General features: G+C 45.6%; 1 protein-coding gene across 1 annotated transcript; it reads right to left on the bottom strand.

Moving 5' to 3' along the window:
- Positions 1–906: 906 nt before the first annotated feature.
- On the bottom strand, positions 907–23922 carry LOC109471411 (titin-like). The gene is given in 32 exon segments (XM_019770700.1): positions 907–1215; positions 1719–1840; positions 2317–2625; positions 2795–3026; positions 3028–3176; positions 3510–3839; positions 3962–4330; positions 5157–5549; positions 5969–6286; positions 6518–6820; positions 7174–7357; positions 7774–7895; positions 8218–8529; positions 8930–9232; positions 9454–9765; positions 10010–10312; positions 10585–10902; positions 11415–11789; positions 12204–12482; positions 12839–13049; positions 13342–13418; positions 13727–14017; positions 14235–14373; positions 14815–14963; positions 15330–15623; positions 15890–16070; positions 16396–16505; positions 17274–17419; positions 18680–18726; positions 19074–19378; positions 21762–21816; positions 23838–23922. Coding segments are annotated over 31 exon segments (7170 nt in total). The 5' UTR covers positions 21793–21816; positions 23838–23922; the 3' UTR covers positions 907–1059.

Here is a 23922-nt window from a genome sequence, read left to right as displayed (position 1 = left end):
TTTCTCTCGACACCATATGATAGATTTACAATTACCTGATTGATCATTAGCAAAGTTCTTTATTCCCAACCACTTGTTTAACTGATGAAGATGACAGACGGTCATAAAAAACATTTGCTCGTGTTAGACGAGCGGTTGGGAATAAAGAACTTTCCTATTCATAGACAACACCAGTGTCAAACTTTTGAAAATACACCTGAAACATAGACTCAAATGTATTAGACTCACAGCAATATAATTGACAATACAGTGTATAAATAAAGTATCACATTAACGGCTCTGAGTCAAAATGTTTCCTTGTACTCTACTATTTACATGCACTTGTACGCACATACTCTTACATAAACGTCAAATTTGGCAAATCAAGATAAAGGTAGTATATCAATAAATATGTGATCTCAATAAATAACAACATACATTCACTAACCACCTTTTTGTTAACACACCCCATTCCTAATGTGTTTCAGATGCTCAACAACTAGTTATCTTTTTTTCTTCAAAATTCTTTGTTTCAAGAGACCATCTTTACAATAGATAAGATCACTAACGTTTTCAGCAATTCCATGAGAGAGACAGAATTCACCATTACAACGTTATATTTCAATTATAGATCCTTTTCTAGCTTTCTTGTTTCCTAAACACCCACTGCCAATGATTAGTCTAGGATTTGACCTTGCCAGACAAGGATTTGACCTTGCCAGACGTTTGAAGTGGTATAATAACGCCTGCGCAGCAGTCGACCGATGATGATGATGATGATGAATAAAGAAATACCCTATAGGACATAGGTTATTCCATATTAAGCACATCTGGAGAACGTACTGCGCCTGTGCGAGACCAAGCTTTTTTCCACGTTTTTTTTTTGGCAGTTCCATCAACCTTGCCTGGTGCAGACGATATCTTTTCCGACACAACATTTGAAAACTATAGACGGAATGTTACACTTAAATACGTTATGCTGAAGGGCTATGTACAATGCATTACGGTTTTTGCGCCGTTACCGTAGTGCAATGCAGTACGTTCTGCCCGCTCCTTATAAGGCAACGTGACGTCACATGACTACATGACAACGCAAAGCTTGGAGTCCTCGCTGCCCCGCCGGCTGCTGCTTCTGGAGGAAGAAGATGACGTCACGGAAATGGAGTCGCAGTCACACACGCAGATGATGACGTCATCATCCACCAAATCCGCTCCACCATTCTGGATCGGTCGCACCTAGGGAAAGAAAATATAAAGTTTGAGTAAAACAGTTAATAATTTCCACTCAGTGGTAAACGCCATTCACCAAAGCGTAACAGTTATGCCGTTACAAACTTGTGGGTGCTCAGCTAAAATGAAGACTGTAATTATATCTTTCAGTGCAAAACTCCGTTCGGAACGTAAGAAATCATGGTTTTATGGCATCGCCAGCAGTACGCAAATCCAACTTTTTTTTTAATTCAAGGATCTGGTAACCTTCTTTGTGTGATATTAACTATCATTAATTTCAAGTCAAGTCAAAGTTTATTGCACAACTAATGTACGGATACATCGTATGGCAATTAATTGGGCCCGTATACGTAACGGCCTCTTCCCGGCAGAGCACCACGATTGCTAAACGGTCACTCAGAATGTGCAAACGGACTTGCTATTCCATCTTTTACACGTTTTATTAATAATTGGTAAACATGTAAATTGTAAGTAAAACACGTTGAAAATACGTATACATTCCGACGTACCACGGCCTGTGGCCTGCCGTCCTCCGTGTCGGTCTTGGGGAGGTTACAGAACGGGCAGGGCTCGGTCTGCTGCGCCGCGGCGGTGGCCAGGGTCTGCCGCAACCTCTCCTTCCAGTTCTCGTCTGAAATCAAAGAATGTATTTATTTATTGGTTATTATTCTCCACACATGTGGATGGGGTGAGAGGACAGGCGGCATCTCTATTTCCAGCTCACACTCAGGAAACATGTAAGCCATGTAACGTTATACATAATTAAAAAGCACGGAACGTAAAACAACAAAATCAACCATAATTAAGCGTTACGTTACATATTGCATCAAATGCAATAGCATAATTTAACGATTATTGAAGATATTGTACAATTTCTAATCTAAATTACTGGCTGAAGTATTGCCGCTTGTCTGTTCATATAAAAATCCATTCCAGTTGGCAACTCGGTTGACAAATCGCCTCACAGTTTCTGCGCGGCATGGGATTCTGGGTAAGGTACGAGGTAAGCCCAGAAGTGAGGACAAACCCTTTAGCAACAAACCTACAAATGCGCTCTCCGAACCGTGGAATGGTTTATAGTGGATAAACCGCGAAATATGAACCCACCTGTAGCACGTGGAGTGACCACGACCTGGGACGTCTCGCTCGGACGGCTCTCCCACGACCCTCGGGCGGACTTGACCCGGAAGTAGTAGGCCGTGTCCGGAAGCAGACCCCTGACCTTGCACTTGGTGAGCTTGCACGGCCTGGTGGAGGCCTTCCATTGCTGTTCCCCGGACTTGCGGACCTCGACGTAGTACCCGTCGATGCCGTCGTGTTGGGCCGGGGAGCCTCTGCCGAGTGGAGGCCACTGGAGCTCGGTCTCTGTCTCACTCACGTTAAAGGCTTCCGGCTGACCAGGAAACGGTAGGGAATCTGCTCCAACACAATAAAACAGTAGTTAAACAGATTGTGCATGAGATGTATGTATTTATAGCTCATTATGCAGATCCTACGGTGGGAAGTCAGTATACATTGGTCAAAAAGTGACCATTAAGCACCGTATTGGTCGCAGCTCTGGCGAATGGAGATTATCTAGACTCACCATCCTGAGTTCTTGGGGGGCTCCCGGTCCGGTCCCCTCCGGCAAATGTCTCCATGTCGTCCGAGTCCCTTCTCTTGCGCCCCAGCGTGCGTACCGGTTCGGACACCTCGGACGGTTCGCTCTCCTTCGGTCCCTTCATGGCCTGCACTCTGAAGTAGTACAGGGTCCCTGGTTCCAGCCCGATGACGCGACACTTGGTACCCTTCACGCCCTTTGCTTGTGACTTCCATTGGGTGCGTTCCCTCCTCTTGGATCTCGACGTCATATCCGGTGATGTCGTCATACCTGGTGTCACTTCCGTCGGCCAGGGCGGGCCAGCGAAGTTTGGTCTCTCTTTCGTCGACATCGTAGGCGGAGGGCTTGCCAGGGGGGCGGACGATATCTGTGCAGAAGAAACAACAAGTGAATAATTTCATCAGGTTGGTGAATAATTGAATAGCAAAGTTCTGTATTCACAACCACCTGTTTTGTTTAAGAAGAGCCGACGTTTCGATGATCGTCTGCCGCCTTCATTAGGGCAGTTATGACCTGTCAGTGGTCTGCGGTCATCTAAATCTATTCATCATTCTGCATATTCCACTGTCTCAGTCTGCATTGCGACCATTTTGACCTCCAACTCGAAAGTAGAATAGTCGTTTCGTCTGACGAAAAAGTAGTAAAAGTTTTACTGAAATTAAGATAAGTCGCTAGACGTTCGAGAGGAGGATTGCCATACCTTCTACTGGCGTCCGAACGTCCGTTCTTGTCCCCGGAGTGACCACTACGTCAGACACCTCAGAGTGTACACTCTCCGCCGTCCCCTTCATGGCCTGAATCCTGAAGAAGTACCGTCTCCCCGGCTCCAACCCGACCACCCGGCACTTCGGCTTCTTGATGCCCTTCGCCGCAGAGTGCCACTGGTAGCTGCCGTCCTCCCTCATCTCGACGTCATATCCGGTGATGCCGTCATTCCTGGTGTCACTTCCGTCGGCGAGGGCCGGCCAGCGCAGTTTGGTCTGCGTCTCCTCCGTGTCCCAGGCTTCGGGCTTCCCAGTTGGCGGAATGCCTGGAATAGTAAAATATGAAAGGGAAAATAAGTAAATTAAAAAAGGATTCTTGATCTATCAGCTGTTATTGATGCCTTAACAGAAGGTAAGGGGAGGGCAAATAATATTGAGAAGAACTCACTGTCGTCTTCCCCGTCTCTGATCTCCTTGACAGGTGTGAGTGTGGTGCCGTTGTCGGTGGGGAAACCTCTCTCCGCGGTGGCCACAACAAGAGACTCTTCCCCGAAGTCGCTCACCCCGGAAGTCGTGTTCGCCCTGACCCGGAAGTAGTAGTTGGACGCCGGCTGCAGCCCCACGATCTTGCACTTGTTCTTCGTGACGCCGTTAGCGGCCGGCTGCCATTCGCTCCAGCTCTCCTCCTTCATCTGCACGTCATATCCGGTCAGGCCGTCTTCCCGATTGTAGGTGGTGTCACCCGCCAGGGCAGACCACTGCAGCTTGGCTTCGCTGGTCGTGACGTCCCACGCCTCTGGTTTTCCGGGTGGAGGAACTAAAAATAAAACAAGGTCGAACATAGAGCATTTATGATCGAAATAGTACTGCACGTGAATGCAAACACGTGTTTGAGAAAATATCTTCAGAATTCAAACAGTTGAACTGTACATTTGTAACCTTTGAGAAAACACGTACATACAGCCATGCAATGTGAGGCACAACAATGCATCCGTGATGTCAGAGTGCAGTTTTGTGCAGTCGTCAGTAAACAAAACGGTAAGGTCTACGTGAACTCCCAAATGAATGAATAGTACATGCTTTATAGTTGACAGTGCAGTGACTCTATGTGACTGTGATGATAGTTGTGATTCAGTTGGCCACCAATTAAAAACATGAGATCGGTTGTTTCGTATATGGCGAGACATTACCAAGTTGTATAAACAATACCAAGAGTAGCCAAGGTGCTACTACTCATTTCATCTCTATGTAAAACTTGGAATTATGATAGGTTTATATCGATGCCTGGGAACGGGTAAAGAGGTATGCCACCAAAGGGCTACGATTATAGTCACAGATCCTTTATCTACGTACTTTAAGTGAACTGAAACAAGTGGCAGGACATGTTACACGACAACTCAGTTGTTACTGCTTCTGTTACCCGCGGATGTTGTCTCTCAAGTTTTGAAAGAACAAGAATGTTGTTGTTGTCCTGGTCGTCACATGTCTGGTCGCAAAAAAAAACTGTAACCACGGCACGTCACATTATATAAGACACATAATAACCTTATTGGGCATAGAAAATAGATTCAAATGTTGCGTTGTCATGAATAACGACGAGCATTAGTAGCGTTTCGTTGCTGTCTCGCGGCATGCCTCGTTACCTAGCGACGGGGTCGTGATGACTTCAGATGGTCGGCCTGGTTTGCTTTTCCCATCATCCCTCGCGGCTATGACCCGGAAGCGATACTGCGTCCCAGGCTTCAACCCCCGAATCCGGCATTTCGATTTCACACATCTAGACGCTGACAGTACCCACTCTTCGCCGTCGCCCTCTTGCTTCTCTATCTCGTATCCGGTGATTTCGTCGTACCTGTCCTCGGTACAGTTCCACAGAGGAGTCCAGCGCAACTTCAAAGTCACAGCTTCCACATCCCAGGCGAACGGCATGCCGGGAGGTTCGATAGGATCATTGGCAGGTGGTTCGTCCGACGCTCCGCCCACTAGGAGCTCGTTGTCCAGAGTAGTGATTACCACTCGTGGCAATGGCGTGTCCTCTTCAAGGTTTCATTTTTTTAAGAGGCAAGCAGCAGACCAGTTCATGGAAATGTAAGTTTTGGATTTTCCACAGATGAGAAAAAAACTGTTTTGTACTATTTGGAGACTACTCGCATAGCATTCGCAGTTCGATACGAAATTGGAAGTTTGAATCTTGTTGCATGTACATTATCAGAAGACCACCGACTTTTTAGTCGTCTTTTTCTTCTATTATAAGAAGACCACATTGTCATACATTAAAGACATGCTCACGAACGATGCGGAGGCAACTGGGTTGCCTTCTATCTTTAATTTTTTAGGACGGAAGAGACCGAGAAAACAGGTAAAGTGGCGTGCGGCTGTGGAAAGTGATATTGCATGCGACACGAACACAAACGCCTACTGTATTACCCAAGCATTAAGAATTATAATTTCCTACCAGTTTCTGTCCGTTTCCCGGGAGTTATGACGACATTAGACGGTTCGCTGTGCTCGCTCTCCTCGTCCCCTCGCATGGCCTGCACCCGGAAGTAATAGTGCCTCCCGGGCTCCAGTCCTATCACCTTACACTTGTTCTTCTTCACGCCTTTGGCTGCCTCGTTCCACTTGGAGCTGCCCTCCTCCCTCATCTCGACGTCATATCCGGTGATGTTGTCGTACCTGACGTCACTTCCGTCGGCCAGGGCGGGCCAGCGGAGCTTGGTCTGGGTTTCCTCCACGTCCCAGGCTTCCGGTTTCCCGGTCGGTGGGATGCCGTCTATTTGGAAAGTAAAGGCCAAAATAATTATTACCTTCGTCAAGAAGGTTAGTTTTGGGTAGCTTTTGCGCGCGCGCGCGCGTGTGTGTGGGAGGGAGGTATAACATCATGGAATTCTCGTTTTACTATTTAAAAGGTTTCATGAATTTAGGAAGACGTTTGGTACTTAATATAGACGAGGATGATTATATAAAAAGGACAATGAGGTCTTCTCATCTCTGATCAACATACCTGGTATTGTGACGACGTCTGATTCCTCCCCAGGTTCGCTAGCGAGGTCATTTTTCAGAGCCCTGACCCGGAACCATAATTTCTTATCCGGTCCGGCCATGCCCTTCAGCTTACACTTGGTGTCCTCCACGCTCTTGGCCACGCACTGCCATTGGTCGGATCCCTCCTGTCTCATCTCGACGTCATATCCGGTGACGCCGTCGTCTCTGTCGTCCCTTCCGTTCTCGTGCGCGTGCCACCAGAGCTTCATCTCGTTGTTCTGGACGTCGTAGGCTTCTGGTTTACCGGGCGGGTCAATCATCTCTGAAATGGCACAAACGACGAAAATAAACCAGAAATCAGATTTTTCAGACTTACGGGAAGTATTTAGGGTTTTCCTGACCTTTAAGTTCACAGACCTCCGTGTTTTGGTTTTCTAGGTCAACTGTGGAGGGGATTGTATGACACAGTTCGATTGGGTATTACACAGTCGACCGTCACCGTCAGACGTGACCTCCCTATCAACTGTCAAAATCACGTCCCACCCACCATGCAACCGAATTCTTGAGGGCAAGCGGCGACCCACACTTATGGTATAGTTTTATGATCGAGGCACTATGTATTTGTAATTGGCTGCAGGATTTAGTATTTGAGCAATGCGGAAAATGGAAACCTACCCCCGCGGGTTTCTACGACGTCCGACTCCTCCCCTGGTTCGCTCTGGCCGATGTCGGAGATCGCGCGTGCACGGAAGCGGTACCGCGTCCCCGGGTTCAGGCCCTTGATCTTGCACTTGTACCCCTTCACGCCTTTCGCCGCGTCCCGCCAGCCGTCTGGGTCATCATCTTCTCGCAGTTCCACCTGTAATTATAGTGTTGATACAACGTCCTCATGTTATACAAATGTATGTATACGCCTTTACCAGACAGCAGGTAGAAGCTAGGAACCACTGAGTGAACAACTAGAGAGTGGAGGAGACGTAGAGGGCGAGATGGAGTGTCTAGTGCAACATCTAGGCCAAGTACTGCCAGACTAAAACAAGACTAATGTCAGTCAAGGAGGGGTTCATCCGGAGGAGCGAAAATGAACGAATTGACTAGTAAATGATATTCTAAGGAAACGTTATGTCCCCAAAACTGAAACATATTTTTATGATAAAGTGAATTATAGCGCTAATAACTGACGATATGTTGATGACCTTGTATGTAAATGTTAAGATCTACGGAGTCATACTTTGTAAATATCAACAAACTTCGAATGACGATTGAATCCTTCACCTCGTACTCGTTGATGCCGTCGTTCCGGCTGTAGCTCCCGTCGGGCAGGACAGGCCACTTCAGCTTGGCCTCCGTCTTTTCCACGTCCCAGGCCACTGGCTTGCCAGGAGGATCAATGGACTCTGAAAACGGCATAATGAACAGTAGTTTAGGATCAGTCTATCACACGTCGTTGAATTTTAGACATACATGCCAGGCAATGATACACACAAGGAAATTGTTGCACAAGCAACTAGATAGATTTTTGAAAACTGACGAAAAGAAGTGGATGCTACCTGAAACGTTTCTATAAAATATCTCTTATCTGTATCTCAGTATAGTGTCACTCAGTGTGAGACACCAGCTTCGCAGGCACGGCGGCAGCTGGCTACTAGTATATTACACCGAACGACCTGTTACACACAGCATCTTCACATCTAACTACAGGCGTTATGTTCTGCTTACTTCTAGTGGCGGGAGTTTCCACTGTGTCAGACTCCTTCCCAGGCTGACTCTCCTCCCCAGCGTCATTCCCGGCCCGGACCCGGAAGCGGTACTTGGTGGCCGGCTGCAGCCCCGTGATCTTACACTTGGTATCGTCCACGCCCTTAGCGGCGTCGTGCCACTCCTCCGAGCCGTCCTCTCTCATCTCCACTTCGTACCGAGTGACGTCGTCGTCGCGGTACTTGCTGCCGTCCTCCAGAGCGGGCCACACTAGTTTGGTCTCCGTCTCCTCCGTGTCGTACGCCTCGGGTTTGCCCGGAGGCGTGATCGACTCTGTGAACGGAAAAAATATACATAGCGTGTCAATCTTCCCACCCACGTGCTGTCAACCCACTCTCTCTGGACACAAACCCATATCTCCACCACCAAAAACAATACTTTTGGACCTATAAGTAAATACATGCAAATCTGTTCAAAGCCCTAGTCACGCATAGCCGACTGTGGCCTCACGACCTTCTCTACTATCATAGTTGGTCATCAATGGCTGGGAGTAGGTCGGCGAGGTTGCCCTCTAGCGCTAGCCGACTATAATTCTTTTGGATTATAATCAGGAAAGTCATATTCTGCTTGGATGCGGCCAGAGGGTCGAACTGGAGCTAGAATAAGACGGACTCCAGGCTATTCCTAACTCTGTGAAAATAATCATATTAATAAGTCAAGTTTGATGGCTTACTCTTAATGATTGGTGTTTCTACGAGGTCCGATATCTCGCTAGGGTCACTCCTCAGTTCTTTCCCAATGGCTGTGACCCGGAAGCGATAGTTGGTTCCGCCGGACAGACCGATCAGTTTACACTTGTTGTCGTTGACGGAGGTCACCACTGTCTTCCAGTCGTCCTTGCCGTCTTCAGTCATCTCCACGTCATATCTGGTGACGCCGTCATCCCTGGTCTCACTTCCGTCGGGCAGGGCGGGCCAGCGGAGCTTCGTCTCTTCCTCTTCCACGTCCCATGCTTCAGGCTTGCCGGGTGGTGTGGCTGAGAACAAAACAATGTCAACTCAATTGTTAGTGCGTAACACAACAGCTTTGTACGCAGAATTCTGACGGTGACTGCATGCAAAAACCACGGGTTGTTTGAAGATAGTCACGCAATGTTGAGGGGTCTCCTTGCGTATTCGATGTCCATTTTGCTCAACACTGTATCCATAAGAAAGGATGGCTTTCTAAGACTTGTACAAAACGTTGATGTGAACTCACGTCTCTGTGATTTGGTGATGACGACGTCGGACTCTTCTCCCGGCTCGCTCTCGTTGTCTTCCGTCTCGGCGCGCACCCTGAAGTGGTACTTCGTGCCCGGCTTGAGCCCGATCACCTTACACTTCGTCTTCTTCACCCCCTTGGCAGCGGCTTGCCACTCGTCCTCCCCGTCTTCCCTCATCTCGACGTCATATCCGGTGATGTCGTCATACCTGACGTCGCTTCCGTTGGCCAGGGCGGGCCACCACAGTTTGGTTTGGGTCTCCTCGGTGTCCCAGGCGGCAGGTTTGCCGGGCGGTGGAACATCCCTCCCTTTAACATGCAATGGCTGTTAGTACCTTTCGATAGTTATTTTGGGTTCGATGCATTCGTTTATTGAAAGAAAAGACCTTGCCAAATGCCAATGTTTCAATAGAACTGAGACGTGACGACACATAATCACCATGGTTATCAACCATTCACAGCAGAAAGGTCGCAATTGATAGAGAAAGTCTGTCGATGAAAAACCTGCAGTTGGTCCAATAGGAGAGTGAGTTTTAATCATGTGATATCTTACCTTTCTTCCCCGGAGTGATGACGACATCAGACGGTGGCCCAGGCTCACTCTCCCCGAGTTCCGTGATGGCCTGCGCGCGGAAGTAGTAACGGTTACCTGGATGCAGTCCCATCACGAGGCACTTGTTCCTCTTCACGCCCTTGGCGGTGGAGACCCAATCGTCTTCCTCCTCCTTCCGCATCTCGACGTCATATCCGGTCGTGTCGTTCCTCTCGTCCCCGCCGTCGATGAAAACGGGCCACTGCAGTTTGCACTGCTCCTCCTGCACGTCCCACGCTACTGGCTTGCCGGGAGGTGGAATTCCTGAAGAAATTGTATAAGGAGCGAGCGTTAATACACAAGCAAGCAATTACTCAAGCACACTTCAAGTAGCATCCACTTCTTTTCGTTAGGTATGTTCCTTGGCTACCATTAGACCGATTTTCGGATTCCAGTCCAACATTACTCTCCCGTGAGCTATATAGGGCGAGAGTAAAGTCGGCTCTAGCGAGAGTAATGCCGCACGAGGTCTGTTGCTTACAAGCTACTACTAGCATTATACCATTGTACTGTCAATGTACTTCATAGAAATCTACCTTTCTTCCCTTGCGTCACGACAACCTCCATGTCTCCAGGCTCGCTTTCTCTCTTCCCTTTCAGAGCGCGCACGCGGAAGAAATAACGCGTGGCGGGATTCAGCCCCACGACCTGGCACTTCGTCTTGTTCACGCCTTTCGCCGCAGAGACCCAGTCGTCGTCCTCGTCCTTCTTCATCTCCACGTCATATCCGGTGATGCCGTCGTTCCTCCAGTCACTTCCGTCCGCCAGGGCCGGCCATTTTACTTTGGCCTCGGTTTCTTGGACGTCCCAAAACTCGGGTTTTCCCGGGGGTGGAATGGAGTCGTCCTCTCGCTCTGTAGGTTAGAGAACATTGGATATCACTGCTTTTTGGATGAATCCAATGAGCGTATCGAGAAATATAATGATGGTAGAAATATATACAATATTGAAATTCTAAAAAGATTCCTAAGGCCGTTTGTGACCTTTCTAAATCCCAGTCCTCTTCCAATTGACTTCCAAAAGTACGGTCACAATGGTAACACACGTTTCAGCACCACTGACAGAGCTGACCATGTGCATTACTTTTAAAGAATCAATCATTAAATGAAATCTTGACAGTGAAAAGTGCCAGTACTGTTTCTCATCATGCTATATTGCCGGATTACAATTTATTCTTATTTGTTCATTTACTGGTTTTGCTGTTCAACACGCACAGCCAGGGCAGCCCGACCAGCCTGTGTATGTGGCTATTGCAAAGGGCTTTCCCCGCTGACAAGACAATACAGTACAATGGAATTGCACATGGACAGCAAAACAATCTATAACATTATTCGAGGTACATAAAAACATTCAAATTTCTTCTTACCTTGGTTCCCTGTGGTGATGACCACGTCCGATGTTTCTCCGTAGTCACTCTCCCCGAGAATGGTCTTCGCCTTGACCCGGAAGTAGTACCGCGACTCCTTCGCCAGGTCACGGACGTAGCACCTGTTGGACTTGGTCCCTCTGATGACGTCCTTCCAATCGCTATCCCCCTCCTCCTGCATCTCTACGTCATAGCCAATCAGGTTGTCGCTCCTGGTGTCGCTGCCGTCGGGCAGGGCGGGCCAGCTGATCTTGGCGTCCCTGTCGCCGACGTCGTACGCCGAAGGCTTCCCCGGCGGTAGGATGGTCGGGCCGTCGTCCTGGAGAGAGTCCGGGTTGATGTTGATGGCTTTCATGGGCGACTGCGAACCGCGATCTGTGAACGGCAAATATGTTTTGCACCGAGAACAAACTATGGCTCCATACCTAAAGTCTATTACAGGCTGTACGATTTCTGGACATATTTTTTTGCCATGTTAGTTACGCACAGACCTATGGAATCGTTTGTCCAATTTTCAATCAAGTGTGTGTGTGATTCACATTTACAACCAGAATGATAGGCTGTGGTATAAATTAGTAAAACTTTTGAATCGGTATTCCTTTGCTACGACTGGTGAACATTCTACATGTAGTGCCATGACATTTCAATATATTGTTTTAGGCCATAGGCACTCCGGTAACATTTTTAAATGACGGCAAGAGCAACATCATGTCTATATTTAGCCGTCCAGTGGAACTGATGCAAGGCGGTACAAGGATGAAATACCGCCAATCAGAAGCTGCGACTTACCAGTGACAACGCGATCTGACTCCTCGCTGAAGTCTCCCTTCTCGTACTTGGTTTTGGCGCGAGTCCTGAATCTGTAGGCGGTGGCGGGCTCGAGGTCTTCGACCTTCACGGGCGGCTCCTTGCAAGACGTCTTGTATTTCCAGTCATCGGAATCGTCTTTGCGATATTCTACGTCATATCCGGTGACGGCAGGTTGTGGGGGCCCCAAGGGCATTGGCCAGGCGAGCGATAGACTGTCGTCTGTGATCTTTGAAGCCTCTGGTTTTCCTGGTGTTGGAACTTTGGGAGAAAAAGCACAGTGTCAACATTCAAACATCATTTCTTGATACGGTGCAAAGCTAGTACGTCCGCCCTAGATTGGACCCGAGAGGGTAAACACTGCATGAGTCGAAGCTTACATATAGGCGTTTTCGCAAGGTCCCAAATGGCCCCATGCCTAGGTCAGCTGATATGCCACGAGAGCGAGAAAGAGTCTCGGCGGCATGGTGGTGGGCCTCCTTCACAACGCTTATTCTAATTGTGGCCAGGAATGAGCCCGAAAGAACGTATAAATTCGTGATCATGTAACTGAATCCTGTTCTCCTATTGACTTAATGGCCAATTGTGATTGACAGCTCGGAACCGTTTATCATTACCTTTGGGTCTCCGTGTGTAGATGGGGTCGGACACGCTGCTGGGGTCTCCCACCACGTCGTCCTTGACGGCGCGCACACGGAAGCGGTACGGCGTGTCCCCCACCAGGCCCGGCACCTCGCAATGCGTGTCCCGCGTCTTCACCACCTCCGGCTTCCACTCAGACTTCCGGTCTTCCCGCATCTCCACGACGTACTCATCAACGTCTTCGGGCTATTACAGGAGAGGCATAGTGCGTTTGGTATTGTAAGTACGAAAATTCGGCAAAAGTCATTGTCAGAATGTCATTGTGGCTCTCTTCCTCTCGTGCAACTTGGCAAGATTTTTCAATGAGAGTATTATGTCACATGAGCTAAGGTTAACACGTTGTCTTGTAATAATTGAGTAAGGGGCTACGTATGTAGTGACTGAAGCCAATATCGGTGTTTTATGTAAGATGACATTATGGCAGAAGGCTGGCCAATCGTTTCATCGTATAAATAGGCCCTAATTTGCATATTCTCACCTTTTCCGATGGCGGCCATGCCAGGTTGATTTTGTTCTCATCCACATCTGTGGGCTTGGGCTTGCCAGGAGGTGGAGCTGAAGGAGACATTTGAACGTCATTTCATCGCAAAATAATGTTGCGTTACGTTACTAATCTCTTACGTTACCAATTCTCGGAACGAAACGTAAAAAACAGGCTCAAGTAAGGCGAAGAAAGAAACCATAATAATAAAAACATTAGAAGGAAATTAGAAAAGAAGATAGAGCATCAAAGATTGACATAGCGAGAGAAGAACATGATGGAATAAGATAGCACATGAAACGAAGAATCAAAGGAATTGAACGAAAGAAAAGATGAAAGTAAATGAAACCAGGAAACTTAAATTACTATAAGAAAAACTTACGTTTCATCTTCTCCGTTCGGATGGGGCCGACGTACTCGCTGGGTTCTCCCACGTCGTCACCTTTGACCGGGATGACCCGGAAGTAATGGTCCGTATCCGGTTTGAGGCCGTCCACAGTGAAGGGTGGTTTCTTGACAGTGCTGTGGGGCGTCCACTTCTCGTCCCCGGCCTCCCACACCTCCACCCGGTACTCGTCAGGCTTGGTCCGGCCCTTCGGCGGGTCCCACGACAGGGTGGCCTCCGAGTCCTTCACATCGGAAACCTTCGGCTTTCCGGGCGGAGGGATGACGACTGGGATGGAATGGTAATCATAGAAAACTTGTTAGTTGGTTATGATTAAACCAAATTATTTCTTACCTTAGAAATAAACAAATACAGACAATTATGACCACACACTAAGCTCCAGTTACATCAGATTCCTATCAGCGCAGCCCAAAATAATGTGTCATTTTATCAGAAATAGAACTAATAAGCCCACCGCCCCAGAGGCGTCACCAAAAATACCGACCTTTGTGTCTGTCTGTGCGGACGAGTTCGGATGGGTCGCTAGGCATGCTGACGTCATCGCCGGCCAGAGATCTCACCCGGAACCGGTACGGAGTCTCTGGTTCTAGACCGTTCAACTGGCATCTGGTGTCTTTGAACGTCTGCGGGAAGTGAAATATTGTTGTTTTCAAAAAAATATCACAAAACGCGTTCAGAATTACCCCACTTTCCATTAAAATTACCACCAAATACCCTTAACAAAAGACGAGGTCAGTATCGGCTTCTAGGTACTGAATACTGAGCCATTTGTCATGATGAAGATTAAAGTTCTGACTTCTCCTTGGAACAAGTTCCCAACGTTAAGGAAAGTTCTAGAAGACCTTCGCCTGGAAGGCCGTATTTTCGGTTGTAAGAGAGGTGTAAGAGGATAAGTTCGATTATGGGCCTCTATATAAACGGCTCTCTATGGTGCTGCAGCGGAACGTCCGCTTTGTGTATCTCATGTTCTTAACTTGCTATGTCCCGACTGGTACCCTTTGGAAATTGTAAATATTTTGGCCCCCTTTAGCAGCTTTTTGGAACTGCAGGGGGTATTTTATTACCTCCACGCATGAGGTCCACTCGTCCCTGCCCTCCCGGCGGTGTTCCACGGCGTACTCCAGCGGCTTCCGTCCCCCGTCCGGCGGCGACCACGTCAGCGTCACGTCACGGTCCGTCACGTCAGTGGCCAACGGTCGTCCCGGGGGATACACTGGGAGGGGGCAGATGCCGCGGTGAAATTAAGGTACAGTGGGCTCTTTCAATTACGCATGCCGCAAGGTTCAGAGTCTCATTACATTGTACGATTGTCGTACAATCGCAAACTGAGTCGTGCATGTGTTCTGTGAACTTCAGCTGTCTTGTTGATGGAAAAGGTTCTACAGCAACTTTAGGTCTCTCCGCTATCCCGTCTTTGTAAATATTACATCAAATCGTATGTTTGAAGCAAGCAACTAAGTTGTTATTGCAAGTTATCGAAAAGCTACGAGTAAACCAATCGATAATACATGTCAATTATTGCTATACATGTCAGTTATTGCCGAAGAGTCGGCAGTTGGAAGAAGAACGCCCTACTTACGAGGTTCCTTCTTCGTCCGAATGATGTCGGACATCTCTCCTGGTTGGCTGATGTCTGACCCGGCACACGCCCTGACCCGGAAGCGATACGGCGTATCCGGTTGTAGGTCCCTGATATCACAGCTCGTGTCGCTGTCCTTCAGCACCTCGGTCCAGTTGGACTGGTTGGACTCCCTGTCCTTGCGTGACTCCACGATGTAGCGGTCCACTCGGGACTTGTCGTGCGGCTTGGGCCAGGTCAGCCGGGCCGTGGTCTCCGTGACGTCAGTCGCGTAAGGTTTGCCGGGAGGGTCGCCTGTATTCATGGATTATGGTAATTTTTTTTAATTTGACCAGGCGAATAAAGTATTAGAACAATAATTCAAATAACTGAATACATGAAGGACATGAATATTAATTTCGTTCGCACTTCTCAGAAATTTGGAAAGAAGGGGGATTTATTGTAAAATGAAGACAGTGACACCAAGAGGACTACAGAATGCAGGGAAAATGGAAGAAGTTTGCCACTAAAATCCTCCTTCTTGCCTTTCTGGGATATTCAGAAAACGGAATAGTCCTTACGTCTGCTCTTGAGGGTCCGTATGGGGTCTGACTGGTAGCTGGGTTCGCTCTCGTCCGTGTCTGTGACAGCGCGTGCGCGGAAGCGGTAGATAGTGTCGGGTGTGAGGCCGGCGATGCGGCAGGACGTCTCCGTGCAGACGTTCTTAGAGGAGGTCCACTCCGACTGGTGCTGCTGCCGGACCTGCACGGGGAGGCAGTAGATCAATACGACATAAGCATTAGGTCAATGGCCTGGACCAGACGTCTGTCTCCATGGTCACTGGTACTGTAGCAGACTCTGTGGTGTTGGGTTACATTATGTTGCAAGTTGCTGGGCAGACTGTCAGAGAAGGGGCTGGTCACCATATATATGAATATGTTTGCTTTGCAAATCGTACCTTTCCAGTTTATTTACCACACATGTCTGAAACACTCACACAGGGAAGGACCCCTGCTCTTTTCAATGAGTGCGGTTGCTCTTGAGAATAATGGTATATCAATTCAAAAACATCATTAGCTTTTCTTACCTCTAACTTATAGCCCACGATTTCGTCCAGTCGTTTGGCAGGCGGTTGCCAAGACAACAGCGCCGACGTCTCGGTAACTTCGGATCCAATCGGCTTGCTCGGTGAGGGAACTTCAGTGACAAATGTGAGAAGAGCAACGAGTCAGTATCAAACATAGAGTATGAATCATAGAAACAAGACATGCTCTCAAATACTAGCTATAGTAAGTATCTTGGCTAAATCAGTCGATTTTATAGAACACATTTTTGTCATAGTCTGATCAGTAGCTATGTCAGAGTACTAATTCAAAGTACAAATACATATTACGTGTCAGACTCAAGTGTCATTATGGCTGTTTAAAAACCTTGGCAAATGGCACCGTATCTAACCCATAATGAGAGTACCCCAAATACCACAGAGCTTTGACTGTCCGTTCAGTCGCCAGAAATTGTCATCATGCGTTGTCAGGAGCGTTCGGCCATGATGAAAATTCACTTTTGAATGTACAAACTCAAGATCCACCCTACACACCAAAGTCTGGCTTTTTTTACCCCCAAAACACCAAGTCTAGCTACCTTTCTTTTATAACAGACCATTTACACAAAACGTGTCCGTAAGAGGATATTTTCCGTCAATAGGAGTATGGGAGCGGCGTGGAATGATATACTACTGGTCATTTTACACCGAAAGTTAGAAAATATTCTAATATTTTCACCAAGTCCAAGAGGCTAGAAGTTATCTTAAACCTACTACCTCCAGCTACTACCCTGATACAGATGCGGTGCCTCTACATACGTGACGTCACCAAAGGAGGTTGTTTGTGTGTTTATTTCCTCCGTGCTTCTCCCGCCTTTTTTGGCGACGCCCCAGGGACGGAGGCGTTTACAACTCTAGCTTACCTCGCAGGCTATATGGATCGGACAGACCCGGGTCAGTGTCCGGATACGTACTTGACCTGACTGCCGTGGGGACCAGACTGGACCTCCTGGCGACCACCGGAACACCGTGCCGGACATCGACCTGGGGCTCCTCGTCTTGGTGGTCACTAGGTGAAAAATGAAAGATAAAGAATCTTTCAAAGAATGTGTTAACAAATGGCAGTATGGCAGCCAATATCAGAAAGATTTGCTCTTCCATAATATTTTAGTTTTGCCGCAATGAAATTGCATTGGACATGACAATCACATGATATTGTATGCAGGTCGGCACCTATCTCAGTTTCTCTGGCCCTAGGGCCACACATCGACCTGGGGCTTCTCGTCTCGGTGGTCACTAAGTGAGAAATTTAAAGTTAAACTACAAAGGTAACCTTTGCAAGTCAAATGCATAATATTAATTAATGTTTTTACCTTCAGATGATCTATCCTAACAAACCACTGCTCTGTTTATTCTCACTCAAACGTATTCATATATATGGTGGGCAGCCCCCATCCTGCCACTTGCTACATTATGTAACGCAACACCATAGGGTATCTCCTACAGCACCGCTTACCATGGTAACATCTGTCTAGTCCAGGTGATTGAACTTTTGTGATTGGAACGGAAGTAGAAGAAACCCATCAAAACAACATCTTTTCCTTCTGTAACGCGTACGGTAAACATAAGAAAGTTGACGTCCTTCCCACATGATGTCGTATATAGGGCGACGCCTATCTCAATTTCTGCAGATAACCTTTTTCCAAACACCCGAATTCAACGTCGCATATCTTGGAGATTTTCTCACATAAATTTTGCTGGTGCCAAAACACGCCGATGATATTTTAATCTATTTGTAATTATCTCGCTATAAATCTCCCGAACATCTGGTTTTCTTGATAACGCATCAGGTCAAATCACTTTACTTTATTGCGTGGCGGCAAACTCGAGGACAAAACAGAGCAACAAGGTCGTTAACCCCTGAATTCAATGAGGATTATTTTGTCAATTGAAAGGATCCTTGGAAAAGAAAACCCACTTCCGAGAACTATTACTATTACTAAGCCTAGCTATTCAAATTTCATAGATGCCTTCAATATGTACAAAGAAATTGTTACTCAAGCAACTAGATGGATGGAAAGTAGCATACACTACATTCCGTCATGACGTCAGAGTTGCTATAGATATCCACAAGTAGGGCATTGTTTGATTTATCTGCATAAGATCTAACTAATCGCTTTAAGCTGATCAATCCTAAGGATTTAGCATTCTTTTGAATAAAAGTGCCTCGTATGCTCTATGGCAAAGCTTGTCATGGCATGGTGACAAATGTCTCGTGTATGCAAACTACAAGCACAGTTAGATGTAATTGATTCACATCCTCCCTTACCTAGCAGATCCGTCTTCCCTGCCGTCTTTGTCGGAGTCTCCCCCGTCCTGAATGAACAGACAAAATGAGTGTTAGTTGTTATGCCGTAGACTATAGTTAATGTAATGACTTCTGACCACAACAGGCTGGCTGTTGATGATCATAGGATATTCCTATCTAGTGTCATAGCATTGTGAATTTGACTGCTTTCTTTGACAATTTTCTCATTTGAATCTTTAATTTTTCAATGTAGTCTCACTATTTAAAAAAAATACATTTTACGGTCTTACTTGACAATTGTGTTTGTTATCATCTTGTCTAACGTATTGGATAGAAAGAGAGACAGAGAGACAGAGACAGACAGAGAGAGAAACGGTGAGAGAGAGATATGAATTGACAGAATGATTTAACTCACTTCGCCAGAATCGTTGCGCCCATCCTCCCTGTCACTGTCGCTCTCGTACTCCCTATCGTCCCCAGAGTGATCATCATCATCATCGTCCCTATCCTCCTTCGGGAAGGTGACGGCCCGCTGTCTCTTCAGGATGCACTTCTTACACTGACACGGTCTCTTCTTCTTCCTGTCCGGGGAGATGTAGCGGGACTTATAGTCCAGCTCGTCCTTCTTGTCCTCCCAGAGTCGGCCGCGGTTGCGGGAGAAGGGGTCCTTGGGAACTGTGGGCGGCTTCTTTTTTATCTTCGGTACGAAAGCTGGAGGGGCTGTAAGGGGGGGGGGGGGTAGAGTGTGAGTGTTAGACACAACGGAATGGAGCCATCGTATCCAGAACAGGGTCTATTTAGTTCTGTGCCGGGATGGGTTGGAGTTGGGATGAAACACGGTTCTGGATGGTCTCCGCGTATCCAAGAACGTAGATTTGTCCGAGGCACGGTTCTGGATACGCGTGGACTATCCAGAACCGTACATGGGCACCAGGCACTGGTCAACAAAGACTACTTCGATTATTTTGCCTGCCTAAATTCAAGGGTTTCCAGGAAGTCTGAGGCGAAATTTCCTCGGGGGTGTGTTACATCAAGTGCAGATGAACTGGCCTATATGTAATTTCCAAGCAGATACTAGGGTGGCATAAGACAGTATCAAATTGGCCAGGCAGAGAGGGTCCAATACGCCCCGACAACAGTTTGGATTCCAGGTTCGTAAGGACCTCGCAAGCTTCTGCAGTTGCGAAAGCAATGTTTTTAAACCAACGTCTACGGTTTTCAGACCAAACAAGAAATACAACAAAATGGTTAGTAGTATCATAAAACCTCTACACTTTGCAAAACTTACCACTAAAGTCCGCACTCAACCGGCGAGTAGAGATACGACGGGTAAGGACATTCGGAATGCTCTGTCGGCGGGTAGACATATTCACTGCGCGTTTCCAACGGGTCCGGGCGTCCATTGCGTTTTGCTGACTCTTACTTCAACTCACACAAAACTTTCCACAGCCACGACCAGGCCTAGCCTAAAACGTCCACTAGAAGGCAGAAGCTCTTCCTTTTCCTGCGTTCGCCAGTAGAACTGAACATGGCGTCTGTTTTGGTGCAACTGTTTGTATCTAGGCGATTATCTATCATCAACTCCCGTTATAGACATAATTAGAACAATAATTTGCACAATTACGCCAAATTTTTGTCCTTTTCGTCGTGTGAACGTTCTCTTGGTCACAGAGCGTGGCATTCCTTCACGTACCCGTAACCCGGGTAGCACTAGCACATTTGCCGCCTGGCCGCAGGAGAGCCACGTGGGCCATATGCCACGTGTATCATGTAGTCACATATAGTGCAATTTGACAGAAAGATTTGTGAATCAAAGTACGACAAACGCTCTATTTTCTTTAAACCTGAGTTTGTCATATATATCGATCGTCATTCCTTTACGTTCTTCCTTCTTTCCGTCTACTATGTTTCTTAAGAAGAACCATATGAACTATCAAGAAACATCGGAGGTGTTGACGTCGTGCACGAGCACTTCAAACCGTGAACTGACCTATAATTTCAGGACCTTATCCCTTCACCTGGCATCATTCACTTCCAGCTGAGAACTGTGGCCGATCTAGTTCGTTAATTATTGACATTTTACGTGATTCATGTTGCAAAAACTATTCCATAATTCTCAAAGCGATCGAATGAAGCGTTCAGTTTATGCTTCGTAATTTATCCCCTTTTCGATGGAAGTAGGGTGAATTCTGTGAACAGTGGTGGAATAGAAGCTTACCTTTTACAGAAACTATACAATGTACGTTGCTATATTACATCAACTACTGCTGTTGTAGAGAGATTGGCCACACAGTTCCTTTCTACTTTCAGTGAATGATGCCATAAGACAACACCATTTGAACCACTTGTTCGGTTAGTACATGTATACGGAAAAATCAGAAGAAAACTGAATTTTCGAAGATTGCAAAGCTAATAGTCAGTGAGAATGGTTAACTAACTAGTAATCACTGACTAGTTATTGATAGACTCTTTTTCTTTGCCGAACAAGAGAGGTAGAAGTGGTGTGTGCCCTGGTAGTGAGTTGTACTTGCACCTTTGTTGCTTTCGTCTGAAGATGGTCGCGGGCGGTCTACACCTCTAAAACTCTCCCGTTCTGTTAATTAAGCATTGGTGAAGAATTACGTGTAAGAAAACAAAATAAACGAAACTATATGTAAATGTGGATGACAACAAATGCTAACACGTAATCAAAGTGCATGAAAATGAACAAAAATGCAACAAAAATCCATACAAAATTAGAGAATCATTTGGTAATGACTCCGCCCGTTTTATATATCCTTCTCTATTACTCGCAAAATGCCATTTGAAAAATAACCATTCTAGCGACGCTTATATATTAACAAAATACCTTTTCCCTTTTTCCTACATCTTGTATGTACATGAACGATAAATACTCTAAATTGCGAGTCTCGGATATCATTAATCGAAAAGAAAACACAAACGCACGGAAATGCATTGTCGTATCAAACCAATCTCATTTCCGTGTGCATGTAAAAGCCTTTCATATCCCAAATCCCCTAATAATCAATTCACTCCGAACCATTCAAGTGCACTTCTCCATCAATTATGCAACACCAACAAAGCGATATTGAAGTTGACTTACTCTGATAAAGCCTCCTATTGGTCGACGACATTTTTCAAAATCCGGCCGTTGCAACCTGGGACAGAGAGCAAAACACATGTAAACATTGGCGAATGTTCTTTGTATGAGAGAGGTAATATGACAGTAGTAACAATGGGATGTCAGTGGTATTGAGACGCTGTTGAATAGGCCGTTTGTTGGTGTGATATATGTGCACGGAATATTGACGTGCTAGTCGCACGCATACATACATCCTTGTTGGCGTTTCTTTGAGGTCGCTGAACCCTTGATAAGCTAAATTATAAGGTGAATTTATAGTAAAAAAAACATTACACATTTTAGAATATCTTTTGAAAAAATTGGACAAAAATTTTTAAAAAATCATTACAAATGTACGAATATATACGAATAAATACGAATATCTTTTGAAAAATTTGCAAAAATTTTAAACGTCATTACACATTTTAGAATATCTTTTTAAATTGACAAGGTGTATCTGAATTGAGGATTAACGTCACACTTTTATACACATCTAATTCCCCTGGCTACCCTAAAGTCTGTTTTGATTGTCAATGTTAGTGTTTCGGCCGCTCTGAATGTGATTCTTGATCCAAACACCTATTCATGACCTCAAGGGGACACTGGCGTGACCTTGAGGTGTTTTACTGAACCAATCATCAGCATGTTAGCTGCTCTTTAAGTTCGACGGTCATTGTCATTCTTCAAGGGTAAATGCATATTTCCTGTTTCCAGGGTTTACGGTTAAATAGACAAAAGACCGATCTTAACTGTTTAACCAATGATAGCCTAGCAATTAGCTGTTCGGCCAATGAAAGAATAACCACATGTCCGTCAAATATTTGCACTTTCATGTTTTAATCAACATTCTTTTACGACTTTTTTGTTAATAAATGACGATATGATTATGATCGTGTATGTAAATTTTAAGAGCTAATTTTTGTAAATACCAACAAAATTCAGACTGATTTGTATAATACTTAATCCATTCAATGATGAAAGGTACATAATGACATTGTGTTCTTGTTTAGCGTTGTCTCTTGGCAATTGGTCGCTTTGTTTAATCACATCATCAAATATTAATCCTATAAACCGCCTATTCAACAAAACAAATTGATAAATTTTCTGTATTGTCTGCACGCATCTATATTAGTTTTATGATCGAATACAATATATGTTTTTTTTACCTTCGACGATTTAAAAGATGCATTTTGTGCCGTTTTGTGGATGTGAAGTCGAGCCACATAGTACATTGTTAATGTTAGTGAGGAAACGAAGTCATAAAGACATTACTTGATTCATAACAAATTTAAGGAACACTAGCACCCAATGTGATATCAATTTAGTATGTAGCCCAACAAAAATGGACAAACGTTTAGAAATAGCTAATATTGGACCTTGAGATAAGATTTTAAAATAGATAGATTATACCGTTCTAGTTTTAACCCAATCCCTTGTTGTTTCATCTTCTACTTTCTTCCTTGAATACTACGCTTTAAAAGTATTTAACGTTACAGACTATACTTATAAACACAATCCATACTGCCCACTGTGTACACTTAAGCAAAACGGACAAATTAATATATCTGCCATACGTTTTGATAAACCTGGCAAAACAGAACCTACCTGTTCTTGATATATATTCCCATCTTTACATTACAAAGAAGTGGCTTCAAATACTAAATTTTTCACCCATACTACATTGAATGTATATAAAGTGTTTGTTTTGTTATGACCTGTACTTAGCTCAATGGGCCAAATATATGTACAACTGTACGAAACATCTGGTATGCAGAGCAGTGCATCGAATACATTCATCAACATGGCGATTTTGTCCAAAAAGCTGGGTGACAGCAAAATTATAGGCTTGTACATAATCATTGGCAATCATAACGGAAATATACAATATGTTATTAAATCTCTACCTTTGACTAGAAGGAGTCAAACTTGAACTAAAACGTACAACGAAAATTAAGTTTCTGTCATTCGACATAATTCTAATTCACTAACGATGCAAAACGAATTGAAGTCAATTTTTAGAAATTGAGGGAAAAAAATTAAATTTAAAACTACACATACCTTTGTGATAGCAGCAAATAGAAATACAGCAGCGCTGTGCGCGATACAGTTTTTCCTGAGTCCTGACACTCTGTTTTCTGTATCT

The sequence above is a fragment of the Branchiostoma belcheri genome, unplaced genomic scaffold, assembly GCF_001625305.1.
Source record: "Branchiostoma belcheri isolate BF01 breed outbred unplaced genomic scaffold, Haploidv18h27 scaffold10, whole genome shotgun sequence".
In the NCBI taxonomy this organism is placed as follows: Eukaryota; Metazoa; Chordata; class Leptocardii; order Amphioxiformes; family Branchiostomatidae; genus Branchiostoma; species Branchiostoma belcheri.
This window is presented reverse-complemented; position numbering and strand designations above follow the sequence as displayed.